This window comes from Cavia porcellus, unplaced genomic scaffold, assembly GCF_034190915.1.
Source record: "Cavia porcellus strain 051 isolate PalLab524CR breed Dunkin Hartley unplaced genomic scaffold, mCavPor4.1 scaffold_8, whole genome shotgun sequence".
In the NCBI taxonomy this organism is placed as follows: Eukaryota; Metazoa; Chordata; class Mammalia; order Rodentia; family Caviidae; genus Cavia; species Cavia porcellus.
Window position 1 is genome coordinate 41,526,765 of NW_026947491.1, and position 14,400 is coordinate 41,541,164.

Below are 14,400 nucleotides of genomic sequence, written 5' to 3' on the forward strand. Positions count from 1 at the left end.
TTAGTGAGATCCTATCTCTAAATAAATAAAAATTTTTAAAAGGGCTGGGATGCAGTTCAGTATAAAGGCCCTGGGTTCAATTCCCCATCACACATACACACTAAATAAATAAATGGAGAAGAGAAATTTCATTAGAACAAATTGAGGCTAATCTATGATTTATTTGAAAGTCAAGATTTGGTTCATAGTTCAGCAAATAAATTTAAGTGATCCAGAATCTCAATTTGTTTTTTCATCATCCCTCCCCATCTCATTCCCAGTTCCAGGTCTTTGGACAGGCCCTTCTCTTTGTCTTCCTCACTATCCTCTGAACTGTAAGGGTAAGGATGCTGTGTCTTTTTTCCCTTTTTCTTTTTTGAGATAGGGTCCTGCTATGCAGTTCAGACTGGCTTTGAGCTCACTTTGTAGCCCAGGCTGTTCTCGAACTCACAACAATCCTCCTGCCTCAGCCTCCTGAGTGCTGGGATTACAGGTATGTGCCACATGTTCAGCTCTTTTCCTCTTTTATCTCCAATGCCTTGTACCATACCTAGCACACATAGGTACTCAAATATTTGTTGCAGAATAAAGAACTGCTTTTCAGAACTCCACTCTGGCTGTTGCTTAACCTAAAATGCCCTTTCATCTCTGCTATTAGGATACTACTACCCTTATATCCAAGGCTTACCTCAAACCCTCCATGGAGCCATTTAGTTGTCCCTTTCTATTAACTCTACACATGCTAGAAGCTTTGATAGATTTTCATAAAATATTTGCTCAATGAACCTGAGTTTTAAGATCTTATTCCATATCTTTCCCCCTAGACTGAAAAGTAATCTATTTATCAAGATGATGTGACCTCAAAGAAAAGCTTGATTAGTATGCCATTGTGGTTACTGAGCTGGTACCAGCTGACAGGGTCATGCAGCAGCTATTAAAAGAGAGAAAATAGAATACTGTTCTGAAAGGCCCATAAGTGGATAAGAGCTATTAAAAGCATCAATCAATTTAAAGAAAATATTGAATGGCATAAGCATGAAGCCATACTAAGTACCACAGAAATAAAGAGAAGTTCAAGACACAGTTCTTGCATTACTTTTACATCAATGAGGCTGACTCAAGAGCAACCGTTAGTAAACAGGCTAATACTAAACCTGTAAAATAGAAGCTAGCATAGAATAACTCCCTTATTGTACATAATGCCAGTATTATTAACCTACTTTTTCTTGCTATTTTACTTCCCAGACTGCTCCCTCAACACCTCCTTTTTCTCCCCAGTTCTCTATTCCAACTCAATCCTTTATTATCATGCCTCAAATATAAGTAAAAATAATGCCTAGTCCCTCTTAAAAAGAAATTATGACTTTTTTCCTATTCAACTGAAAATGTTTTACAGAACACTGAGAAAAATAATAATTAATATATATATGTACATATGCATAATCATTCAAAAAAAACACCATCATTCTTGGAAAACCAGATTATTCCCAGTTTATGGTACAAAAGTAAAACTGGCAGCTAATGCCTATTATTCAGTGGCATTAGCAGAGGAAAAATGATAATGAAAAAAATCTGGATATAATCCATTTAAGAAGAACCATAGAAAAAAATTTAGTGACCATTTGGAATGAGTATCCAGTAAGTTTTGACCATAGCTAAGTGCCTATCACTCTCTTTTTTTAGGTACCTCAAATGAAAAAGCAACTTTAAAATTGGAACATATTTCAGCTTTGCAGAAAACCCAAATCTGAAATCTGCTTTTTCTTCTTGCACAAACCAGCTCAGAATGACTTACGGAGTTCATTCCCTTCACTGAGAATCTCCACCCGGCGCACAAGCTGCTCAAACAGATTCCGCAAATTCAGCATCGTAGTATCCATCTTTCTGCCAAGAAATCAAATATACATTAGGGATCCTGCCTTCTCCCCATGACATAAGATTTAATAACAACCTAGCACAGCCATTAGTGTCCAAAACCTGGACTCTTCCATTTGCAGATACCATAATAAAAATCTCAAGCTAACTACAGATGTTCTGAGTGATCCTTATTATAGAACAAGATGAAATGTTTAAGACTCCTTCAAAAACTACAAAATCAATTTAGATCTTTAAGGATAACACATCCTCCCTGACTACCCCTGCCCCCCTGCTCTGCAAACACTCTAGTGCTAGAAGGTTATTTGGAATGAACATATCAGTTGGATTGAGGCGACCAACTATATAATATGATCTCCAAGTTAGACTTATTGATTAATATTCTTGCCACTTTAATCCTACTAGAATTTGGAGACATACACTATAACTTAAAAGGTTTATTTTAAATTTCATTTTTAGTTAATGTCCTATCACAACTGCCTTTTTAAAACTCAGGACATGGTCAGCACATTTCCTACCAATAGCACAGATGACGTCATGCAAGTGATTAAGTGGGGAAATTGCCAGCTCAGCAGCACAAGAATTATTTCTGTAATGCAGGGTTCTCTGCTGGACTGTGTGCAGGGACTATATCTAATAAATTTATACTAAGCATAGGAAAGGATTATGTTGTACCACATTCTGGCACCAGAGAGAGACAATACACCACCTTCACAGTTAGAGGGGCAAATGAAAAAATCCTTGTTACTGTGTTCTGTATAATAAATTTCAGGTTTAGTGTTTCCCTCTCAAAGACCTGCTGATATTACATTAAAAGAAAACACAGTCCCTATAGGCAGTTTCGTTCCAAATAGACTTTGGGAAATCTTTGAAGAAATAAGATCGTCGTTAGCACTCAAAAAGACACCTACTGGATAGTAGGAAAATTATCAAGGAAATGAAATAAAAACTCAGACTTCATTGAAAACTGAATGTCTTTAAAAATACCAGTCAAAGGACTCTTCCATGTTTTCTCTAACCACTCCTCAGCATTTTGGTTCAGATCATTATTTTATGTATCTAAATAAAATTTTCAGAACTCTATTATGAATATTTAGTGATTCTGCAGTGTTTTTAAGATTATATCATAAACTATGAGGGTAAGAAAGGAAAAAAGAGGGCCAAGGATTTAGCTCAGCAGCATAAGCACCTGCCTGGTAAGCATGAGGTTGTGAGTTCGATCCCGGGTACCAAAAAAAAAAAAAAAAGAAAGAAAAAGAACAACACAAAGGACAAAGGAATATATGAACATAAAAATAGTTCTATTAAATGCTATAAAAATATTCATTTGTATTCATATCACAATTGCTGTAAAAGAAAAAAAATATTTAATTCCAATAATATATACCTGAGTGAGGGGCAGCAACCAAGATCTTCAAATGCTAATGTAACTGTTCCAAGCTAATAAACTGCTAAGCAACCAGATCAACAAAATATTACAAAGATCTTTCTATAAACAAAGAGCAAAGCCAGGCATGATAGTGCACATCTGTAATCCCAGCACTTGGGAGGCTGAGGCAAGAGGATCACTTCCAAGTTCAAGCCCAGCCTTGGCTACATCATGAGTTCAGGACTACACAGCAAGACCCTGTCTCAAAAACAAAAACAAAAACAAACAAACAAACAAAAAAACCCTAAAAGAATATCATTAAAGCTGGCAGAAAGAGATATGAAACTTACAGAGATGCCCATGGAATTAACAAAAATAAACACACCCAAGTGCTCCAGGACAAAAAAACGGAACAAGACATTTAGTAGTGGATTCAAATGATGCTCTCCTTCAGCTCCCAGTAAAAATGCAAGACACTAATCAATAGTTTTAACATGGAGTGATTTCTTTCATCTCAACATTCATCTGTATATTCCAAAATTTTAAAACAGTAGAAAACCTCTGTCCAAGAATGCAGAAAATTTTCATTGTACAACTAGGATATTAAAAATTATTTTTTAATGTTTTTTAGTGTGTTATCTGTCCATTGATCCTCTTCTATGGTCTAAGCCATTCCACTCTGAACACACCAGCTCTTGTCTGATCCTCTTCTATGATTTCAATGTTTGTGTCTCTCCAAAATTCATGTTGAAACTTACTCCACAATGCAATAGTATTAAGAGGTAGTCAGGGTGTGAATAAGATTAGTGCCTTTATAAAAATGCTTGAAGGAATCTGGCCCTTTTTGACCACCTACCACGTAAGGATGCAGCAAGAAGGTGTCATTTTGGAAAAAGAAAATAATTCATACCAAAGAATGTGCTTGGAGCCTTAACCTTCGATTTCCCTAACTGCAAGAAATAAATTTCTATTATTTATACATTACCCAGGCTAAGGTATTTTATTACAGCACAGGAACAGAGTAAGACAGTACCCTATAAAACAAATCCTCACATTCTCTCAAATTCCTTTAGTTCATTATTCTTCTCTACATTCTTTGCACACTTCCTGGAGTGAGGATTATAATGAGGTAGTCTCTTGAAACCATGAACTTGGTTCTTGAAGATAAATACATAGAAATCTATAAGATGAGGGCTACTATACTACTTAGATGAGGATTCTTTAAACTTCTAATGTTCTTCTACAAAACAGCAAAGAGATAATCGCTGTGTCAGCTCTTCATGGTCTCAATAATTCAAAATTTTACGAATAGCCTGGTTTTGAATTTTTATTCTTTCCTGACCACCAAACATTTCCTAAGGTTTATTCCTTCAAACTCTGAAATAACTTATCAAAGTATTTCACTTTAGCCATTATACTGCTACTGCCAACTCACCAACTTCTCTCCTTGGATCTAGCCTCACTCCTAAATCTTTCAGCTTGCTTAGATGCCCTAGACCAGTGATGGTGAACCTTTTAGTTTTCAGTGATACAAACATCCCGCTTTGGCACACATGGTTTGCCACCACTGTCCTGGATGTTGAGCCTGATTTTAAGACCCTGTTCTGCCCCTCCCCTTTATATTCATCAACTACTCTACCTCTCCTTTACCCTACTGATTCCCAGTTTGGTCCTACTTCTTATCATTCTCCCAGTCACTCAGTTTCAAACCTTAGAAACACCTTTGGTCCCTTGGTTGTCTATAGGCATAGTCACCAAACGCTGTGGACTCTTCCTTTATGTCTATATTAGACGCCTCCCCCATCACTTGGAGGTTGTCATCACTTACTTCAATTGTCCTCCTGCCTCAAATAACTTCCCTGTTTCCAGTCTCGCCCACACTGCTTTGCTCAGGTGCCGCTCACATGAATTAACGTTCTAACTTCACCATGTTCCTGCCCTGTGTCCCAGGTAAACTATAAATTTAGGGCAGAAGCCTTATATTTGATGCTGCAATATTACACACACAACCATACAGTATTTGACATGATATTTATACACAAAATAAATATTTGATAAATGGCAATCAGAAAATATACATATACCCATGATAATTCTGTCAAAAGAATTTTCATTCTACTTCAACATCATTGTGAATATAGATTAAAACAAAAAGAAGAGTGGAGTGGGGGTGGTAGAAATCCTCAGAGAAAGCTTCAGCCCTTCTACCTACTTGGAGTACAATCTCTGATAAATCACTTAAATTCTCAGACTCACCTATAAAGGAGAAATAATAGTATCTATCATGTTTACCTTACAGAAAATTATAAATTAACAAAGAAAAATTTGTATAATGTATAAACTGAACCTTACTATTAAATTATACTATTTATCATGAAAGTATCTGGTAGCTTTGTTTGTTTTGGTTTTGGTCTGAGAGCTGCTAATTATATTTTAGAACAGTGATGCCCAAATCCAGTAATTTTTCCTAGGCTGCCCTATCTCCACACAAGAATATCACTAAATTCTGTATTTTAAAAATTTTTGTATTTTTTTTTGGTGGTTTTTTTTGCTTTGTTTTGTTTTTTACAGTCTTGCTTTGTAATGTGAACTGACCTTGAATTCATTACATAACCCCAAAATGGTCTTGAACTCACAGTGATCCTCTTACCTCAGCCTCCCCAGTGCTGGAGTTACAGGCACTGTACCCAGCTAGAATTTTTCTTAAATAATCCTAAATAGCCTGAAAGGAAAAAAGAAGCTAGTATTTACAGGGTGCACTTGAAGTGATTTGGGCACTAAATGATACTTCACATAACATTTTTTTCTTTAAGTGGATCTGATTAACTTAATGAACTCCATTTTACAAAGAACAACTAAGGCTCAGAGACTGTAATGACTAATAAATGCTGTGTGCATAATGAATACCAGGCCTAAACACAAAATCTATATTCTTTTCATCCTAACACACTGAAGATAAAATGTTATAAAAATAGAAGTTAGGTCACATATGTTGCAGATATTCTTGGTCACCTCCCACAAATCGTAACATATCATACAAAGCACAATGCACATAAAATGCAGATTATAGCTAGAATGTAGACCAAAAGGAATCAAGAAGATAGCAAAATTGACCAGGTCGAGGCTCTTCAACAAGTTGTCCTAGATGAGTCTTAGTTGCTTCTCAAGAGTTATTTTTTGCCTCCAATATAGGTTTACTTAGGGTAATCCAAAAACAGCTCTAGCAAAATATAATTCTTTTTATAGTCTAGGAGACCATATATTTTTATTAACATTCTACAGAAATGAATCTCAGGAATTATTTATAGGTGACAAAAATATCTTTCTGCACTACCACTAACTCTTGATATAGAAGCCAAATTTGTAACTTGAAAAGCTAAAATTTACTCAACCAATTCAACATCAACTGAGAATGGTCTTAATTTCCCTCCTGGGTGACGTTTTCACCCTTGTGTTTATTTTCTCCTTCTTTATTATTTAGCTCCATAGCTAGAAGATACACTAATGTGTAAGGAAGCAAAACCAAAGTCATACTGTAGCGAGCTGCTCTGCAGCTGTAAAACAGCTGTCACTTTCCACAGCAGAGGCTTCTGTCTTTCGGGAAAGCTCAAATGATTGCTTTGTGTAGCAAGGAAATCAGTTTGCGGAGCACTTTAAACAAAAAGGTACTATAAAATCTCAGCTGTTATTGATGGGGAGCCCCAGAGGTGGAGAAGTCACTATGTTACAGATTCCCAATCTGTGAGTATCCCTAAGGGAACAATCTGGCACCACCATGAAAGTGTTTCAGCTTGCCGTGATTGCTCTGAGCCCCCAATTTAATTTCAACCACTCAGTCAAGAGACAAGATAGTCTTTCAGAATAACAGACTATTACAGAACAGTTCTTACTGCAGGGTACCCTGGTGAAGTCTCAATACTCTTCTTCCTCCTCCTACGAATAACATTAAAAGACTTATACATCAGGTTTTTAGATGTATCAAGGGTATTAAATATTGTAAGACAAAGTAATGGAAGATTGCTTGAGTTTTTCAGCAAAGCACTTCAATGAAAAACATAACATAAACATTGCTAATCTGGAGATTCCCAATAAATCGACAATATAGGTTTCCCGCTGCCAAGGATAACCATTCAAATAGAGCAGTGGTGGTGAACCCACAGCATGCCACAGTGGGCATTTGTATCACTGAAAGTTCTAATCGGTGTGTCATCATTAAGATAGAGGATATACTAAGATTCTTTACTAAGCTTCAAAAGCATTTCAGAATAATTCTTGTCCCCAGATATCTGGCTTCAATTTCAACATATTATAAGCCTCTACCCAAAGAGTAAGGAGAAGGAACCTGGAGGCCAAATATTATTATAAACAAATAAATTACACAAAGAGAAAATAACCCTTTATCCAAAATGAACCAAAACTGCCAGGCGTGGTAGCACATGCCTGTAATGCCAGCCGTCTTGAGGGGCTGAGGTACAAGGATTGCTTCGAGTTCCAGGCCAGCCTGGGCTACATAGTAAGTTTAGCGAGTTTAGGACCAGCCTGAACTACACAGTAAGACCCCGTTTCAAAAAAAAAAGAAAGAAAAAGGAAGAAAGAAAGAAAAAGAAAATAAAGACTAAAAAACGAAAATGAACTAGGATTTTACATTTATTGCCCATTTTCCCCACTGTAAATTCTTCCATTCTTGTAACTCTTCCGTTCTTCAATGCCTAGAATAAGTCTTAGCAATTCACTGACGCTTTCCCTAACCATTTCATTCCAAAATAACCTCTATCATCTACAAAACTCATTTGGCAGATATAAAATCTGCCTCAATGTTAATTTTCTATGTTCAAAAACGATTTTTTAAAAGAGAGAAACTAAAACCTCATCACCCTACCCAACTACAGTTATCTCCAAACCTAACTGTTCCCCATTACACACTCATATATACAATTTTCTGGTTTGCTTTTTATTATCGGGTTTCCAATAAGCATTAGGTTGAGAATTAATGAACGACTAGTATCTACTGCTATTTGTGGGATTTTTTTCTTTTTCTTATATTTATTTATTTTGGTGCTGGGAACTGAACTCAGGACCTTGTGTTTACCAGGCAGGTGCTTGTGCTGCTGAGCAATAGCTCTGGCCCCTTCTGGTATTTCTTGCAGGGTCAATCCCCTGCTTCTTCCAAATCTTGACTCACACATCAGCCTTTTCCCTAACACTTTCCAGCTTTATTAGGCTTTAAAGCACTTATTTTCACATAATATACCTATTTGCTTCGTTTATTATCTGTCTTCTCAACAGTTTAAATTCCAAGAAGGTCAACAATTTTTGTCTGTTTTGTTCATTAAGTCCCTGTGCCTAGAACAGTGCCTGGCACTTGATAAACAACTAATAAATATTCAATGATGAGTAAACACCCTTATGGACAGTATTTTACTCCACGTTACCTTGTTCCTTACAATACATTTCCAGTTTTTACCAGAATGTAAAAACTTGTATAGCTCTTAGTAAATACTGCCAATAGATTTCATTAAAAGGCTGTATTAGGGGGCTGGGGATTTAGCTCAGCGGCATAAGCGCCTGCCTTGCAAGCAGGCAGTCCTGAGTTCGATCCCGGGTACCGATAAAAACGAAAAAGACAAAAAAAAAAAAAAAAACAAAAAAAAAAACGCTGTATTAGGGGCCAAGGTGTAGTCAGTAGCACAGTGCCTGCCTGGCAAGCACAAAGCTCTGAGTTCGATTCCCGACTGCGGGGAGGCTGTATTAATGTACCAGTACTCCCAAACCGTGGACAGGCCTTACCAGATTCACTAGTTTTTTTTTTTTTTTTTTCCAAATTCTGTCATCCCCAAATAAAGTGCACTCTCCTTTGAAAGGCCAAATAAGATGTCTTCCACTTATACTTTGTAATTAAACACCTGTTGAATGATTACGCTAAAGGAAAGACACCTCCTCTAAGCATTTGCAAAAACTCAAAAAGCGTATGTCCCAGACATATTAAAAACTAGTATCGTTTTTAAGGCTTATCTTTCCACCCATTCCACCCTTCGCAGACGAATGAGATACGATTAAGATATGTGAAAATGTAAAAATAAGCGTCGCAAAGACTAAGGCTAAGAATTAGGATGGGAAGGGCAAGATGTTACTGGAGTCCAGTCCCTAGTACACCTAAAGAGACACAGCTGGAAAGGGTGAGGGGCTCCACTTCAGGCTGCCGGGCCCCTCTTAGATAGACACACCCTAGAACCGCCAAGTTCCTCCAAAAACTCAGGAAGGAGGCGGAAGCACCCCACCTACTTTCACATTCTGTATTTAAATGAAAGCCACCTGGGGCGGTGGGGGGCGCTCCGGTTCAGTCCAAATCACTAGTCTAGGCGCTCCCGACTTCCCACGAAACGGACGCTAAGAAAAAGCCCCCGCCCCAAAGAAGCCCCAATGGAAAGGTTGCAGCTGCTGGCCTTCTCCCCGACCCCCGCGGTGCCCAAGACTTACCACGTTGGAAACACCCTTTTCTACCACAAGGCAGCGTTAAACGACCCTAGTCTCACAGCCCCCAGCGTTCCCTTTGCCGGGTCAGCCGGGGCTCACCTGGGCCGCCTTCCACTTTACTCCGTGCCTCACCCAACGACAGAGCAGCACCGAGCCGCCAGCTCCGGTTTGAAATCCTGCTTTAACCAATCACAGAGAAACTTATTCCTCCCACGTTCTTCTACGCTAGGACGCACGCGCCAGAGCAGCGGGGCGAAGAGGGAATGAAATTGAGCATGCGCATTCCGTTAATGAGACGCTGAGGAAGCCATTTTGACTAAGGTCAACAGTTCTTCCATCGCCCTTTCCTGAAGTCGTTTTGGATGCCATATTGACAAAGGGCAAGTGCTGGTTTTCTTGAGTACAATACTAACGAATCATGCCTATATTATCTCCCCCAAGCTGGAAAATAGTACTCTTAGAGACCATTAACTGAACAGTGTCAGGACACGTTGTACAACAAGAAAAGAAGAATTCCAGAAGGATGTATAACAAGAATCACAAGAATCATTTTAAACTATATGCACTATTATCCCTTATTTCATTGACACATTTATGTAGTCTTCCATTTGACACACACTGTGTGCCAACTTCATAGCAAGGATTCTGCTGGGAAACAAATAAAAATGATGTGATCTCTGCTTTTCAGTAGCTACCAATGGAGGAAACAGCTTAAGGAAACAAAGGAACAAAATAAAAGCATAATTCAATTTAATAAACATTATTTAGAACTTGGCATTGTGACAGTACAGGGGCTTTCAAACTTTTTAAAAATCTGGACCCATTGTGAGGAATGCATTTTACATTCAACTATGTATCAGGGAATTTTGCACATTCTTATTACATGTAATGTATCCTAAATATTTTTCTGTTTTTTCCTTGTTGGTGTCCTACCTCAATGACTTTACTACTCAATAATGAGTAACCACCTGCACTTTGGAAAAAGAATACTGTGCTAACCAGAGCATACAAGAAGCAGTATATGATCCTAATAAAAGGTTGGGAAGATATTGGTCAAAGGATATAAAATTTCAGTTACAGCAGTTAAATTCAGGAAATTATAACAGAGTGACCATAAGAGAGCGAGTGTTCTCACCATCAAAAAGGGGAGGATATGTTAACTAGATTGATTTACTCATCCCAGTGTGTGTGTGTGTAGCAAGATACATATACCAAAAATATATACATTTTATTGTTGACTTTTTTAAGTCATACATTTTTTTAACCAGAAAACTTGACTCTTTTAACAGAGTGCTACAGCACTGTTTTTGTTTTTGTTTTTTTAGACAGGATCTCACTACATAGCACAGGCTGACCTCAAACTCACAGCAATCCTCTTTCCTTAGCCTACTAAGTGCTGGGAATACACGTGTGTGCCACCACACCCAGTTTGAAGCACTATTGTATAGTGAACATATCACTTAGCCAGCTCCATTACTTTATGTGTGTATGCCTGCTAGGGATTGAACCCAGGACCTCCCATATACTCTACCACAAAACTACACCCTTGCCCCTACTTTATCACTTTTAACTCTTATGTACTTCACTTCCTGTATTTATAAACTAGAAATAATACCATCTATATCTCACAGGTTTATTCTTAGGTCCATCAAAGTAGTGTGTGGTATGCTATCGAAGTTCATCCTTTGTTAATTGAAATGCAGATTGTTATTAGTATTATTAGGAAAAGAATGAAGAAAGAAAATATTAACTGTAAAAATACTGTCCCATTTAAACTTCCCAACTACTTTTCAGGGTCAGGAGCATTTGTTGATTGTAGTACATTAAGCTCTTTAGACACCCATAATACAATGAAATAAGCACTCTACTGGGACAGAGATCTGTGTAAAGTGCCTTAGGAGTACAGACAAGGAAGCAATCAATCTTATCTTGAGAGTGGGAGTATTAGAAAAGCCCAGAGACTGATATCTGAACTGGAACCCAAAGTGCAAAAAGAAATTTATCGGAGAGAAGGGGGTGGCAAATTCCTGGTAATGGAAAGATCATGTGACCACTGAGGAATGAGGCAAGTGTATGTTTAATAAAAACACAAGTGCACAGTTTATGAAGGTTCTGGGTTTTGGAGAAACATTTACTTCAATTTCAGTTGCTGTTGGGGATTTATAAATATGATACTTCCTCTGCAGCACGGGTCTGAGGAGGAGATTCTAGCAGAATAAACTGTAAGCAGGCTACGAAGAGATTGGACTTTATCCTGTAATAGACTCAATGACAAGATAGAAAGAGTAGGGCTGACCTGACTGATTTAGAACATACTTTAAAATAGAGGTGGGAATTTAGTTCAGTGGTAAAGTGCTTGCCTATAATGCAAGACACCCTGGGTTCAATCCCCACAAAGGGAAAGGGTAGGGAGAGGGCAATGGTATGGAGGATAATCAGAAGAGAGACTCAGTTCAGGTCAGTGGCAGTGGAGATGAGGAGGGGACAGATGGGACAGATGGAAAAGACAGTCATGGATGAACTCCTTCATAAAGACCAGAACCTTTAAGGAGGCTCTCCCAAAGGACCATGGTTGCACTTCCTGACCCTTGTACAGTACCCACCCAGAGCTCCATCTTGCTGGTCAAACTGCCCCAAACACCTCAGCTCACCAAATTCTTCTTAGCCTTCTGTGCAATGTATATCTTTGCTGCTTTTCTTAGGCAGGAGCAGTCCAACCTCTCCTTTTCATACACATCACCTCATTTTTGTTGTTGCTGTTTTCTTTCTGATTCTTCTAGTTATTGTGTTGTTGCTGTTTGTTTTGTGGTACTGGGGATTGAACTAGGGAAGTTCACTGAGTTATCTCCTCATCCCTTAAAAAAAAAATTGGGAGCTGGGACTATAGCTCAGCAGTACAAACACCTGCCTGGGAAGTGTATGGTTGGATTCCTGGGGAAAAAAATTTTTTTAAAACAATGTCTCACTAAGTTTCCTAGGCACCTCTCAAACTTCCAATCTTCCTGCCTCAACGTCCCCAGTAGCTGGGATACCAGATGTGAGCCATGCTCTAGCTACTGTTCATGGCTCTACCTTAACCCGTTCCTCCTCTACAGTGTATATCTATTTCCTAGGGCTGTTGAAAGGAATAAATGAAAAATCCTTCCTGGCACACAGTAAGTACTCAGCAAATATTCCGCATTTTCCCCATTTGGCTATAAACTTCCAGAGAACAAGAGATGATCCTTGCATTTACTGCCATATTTGCAGCTCCAGAATTAGCCCTATACAGGTGGGATGCTAGCTGTATCCCAGGATCAGCCTTTCCTACATCTCCCTCCACCCAAAGCACACCTACCATTTACTCCTTGAGGCACCAGCTCAGTGAGAAGAAAGCAAGGGGTGGGGAGCAAACTAGTTGCCTGGGAAGGGAAACCTTCAGAGACTCCAGTACCGGGAAAAGCAAACAATCTTGTGCCAAAAAGCTTTGAGTTCTATTCCTGGCTCTGTCATTTTCTAGAGTGAGCTCTTTTGGCTTGGTTATTTAATCTCCCGCGTCTGGAGAGATGCAGTGGCCGGGCGAAGGCGAAGCGCCGGGGAGGTGACGGCTGTGAAAGGGCTTCTGCACGCTGAAACGCGCCCTTGGAGACCGCGGGTGCCCGTGACGCGAGACGGCGCCCCCGCGCGACCCCAGCTGCAGCACTGCCGCCGCGCGCGGGGCGCTAATGGGCTTCAGGCTCAGGGCTGGGAGCACTGGGCAGCGGTCACCGGCGGTCCCTAGGCTGTGGGGAGGACAGCCCGGTGTTTGTCCTCTCTCCTTTCCTGAGCAGGGCTTTTGCTTTCGTTCCTTTTCGGGACAGTGGGGGGGGGGGGAGTAGGGGGTGGGAGATCTCACTCCCTGCCTCCATTCCAGGGTCATTCTTCCCTCTGTCAAGTAACCCAGCTGACTTCCGGCCCTTCGGTGTCCAGGGTGCGCCACCCCACCCCCAAGGTCGTTATGCAGACCTGCAGACCCCGCAGAGTGTCAGGACCCAGCTGTGCTCCAGGGTGGCGGAGAACCCAGCGCCACCCACTGGAAATCCGGAGAGTACCTCAAAGCAGGGGCCTCTGGAACAAAACCCAGGGAGGAAACTGGGAAGTGAAGTAGGCCGCTGTGTCACCAGAAGTGGGGAGTCCATCCTGATGTGACTGAGGTGCTGCGACCCTGTTGAGAATTTAAGAAGTAAGCTGGAGGCGATTTTGAGAGAGCAGTGTGCAAGGTCTTAACACCAGCTCAAATAAATGAACTGTGATTTTGAGGCACTAGTGAGCCAAAGATTTCATTCCTAATTCTCAACAATAAGCATAGTGGTTAATTCCATGGACTCTGAAGTTATAGTAGTAACTGGTTCAAGATCTGTTTCCACCACTTATCACCTGGGTGATGGGCAACCTGACCTCTGTGCCTTCATTTTTCTATTAAATAATGATGATAGCAATAGGAAATGATAAAGGACTATTGGGAAGAGAAATAAAAGTGTTTGCAAAAACTCGTTAACACAGTGCCTAAGTAAGTAAGTGTTCCAAAAGTCTTATTTTGTGTCTTGCTGTCTTCCTTTGTCTGATTAGACCTTAGAGACAGCAGCATAGGTTCTCAAATGTCACCTCAGTTATCAACAGACAGACAGGACTGAGAGAAGAGCCTGGTGCCATGTCACACACCTAAAATCCCAGCTACTTGAGAG

The 14,400-nt window shown here is 39.6% G+C and overlaps 1 protein-coding gene across 6 annotated transcripts in view; it reads right to left on the bottom strand.

Moving 5' to 3' along the window:
- Nucleotides 1-13,863, bottom strand: part of Racgap1 (Rac GTPase activating protein 1) — a 34,831-nt gene extending 20,968 nt beyond the window's left edge. The window contains exons 1-3 of one of the 6 annotated variants that reach the window (XM_063254720.1): nt 9,701-9,866; nt 5,874-5,945; nt 1,775-1,863 (exon numbers count right to left, since the gene is read on the bottom strand). In XM_063254720.1, the coding sequence (XP_063110790.1) occupies nt 1,775-1,859 (85 nt within the window). In that variant the 5' untranslated portion in view covers nt 1,860-1,863; nt 5,874-5,945; nt 9,701-9,866. Of the gene's footprint in view, nt 1-1,774; nt 1,864-5,873; nt 5,946-9,700; nt 9,917-13,767 lie in introns of those variants that run through there. The other 5 variants (XM_063254719.1, XM_063254721.1, XM_003475789.5 and 2 more) reach the window with 5 other exon arrangements.
- Nucleotides 13,864-14,400: the final 537 nt, after the last annotated feature.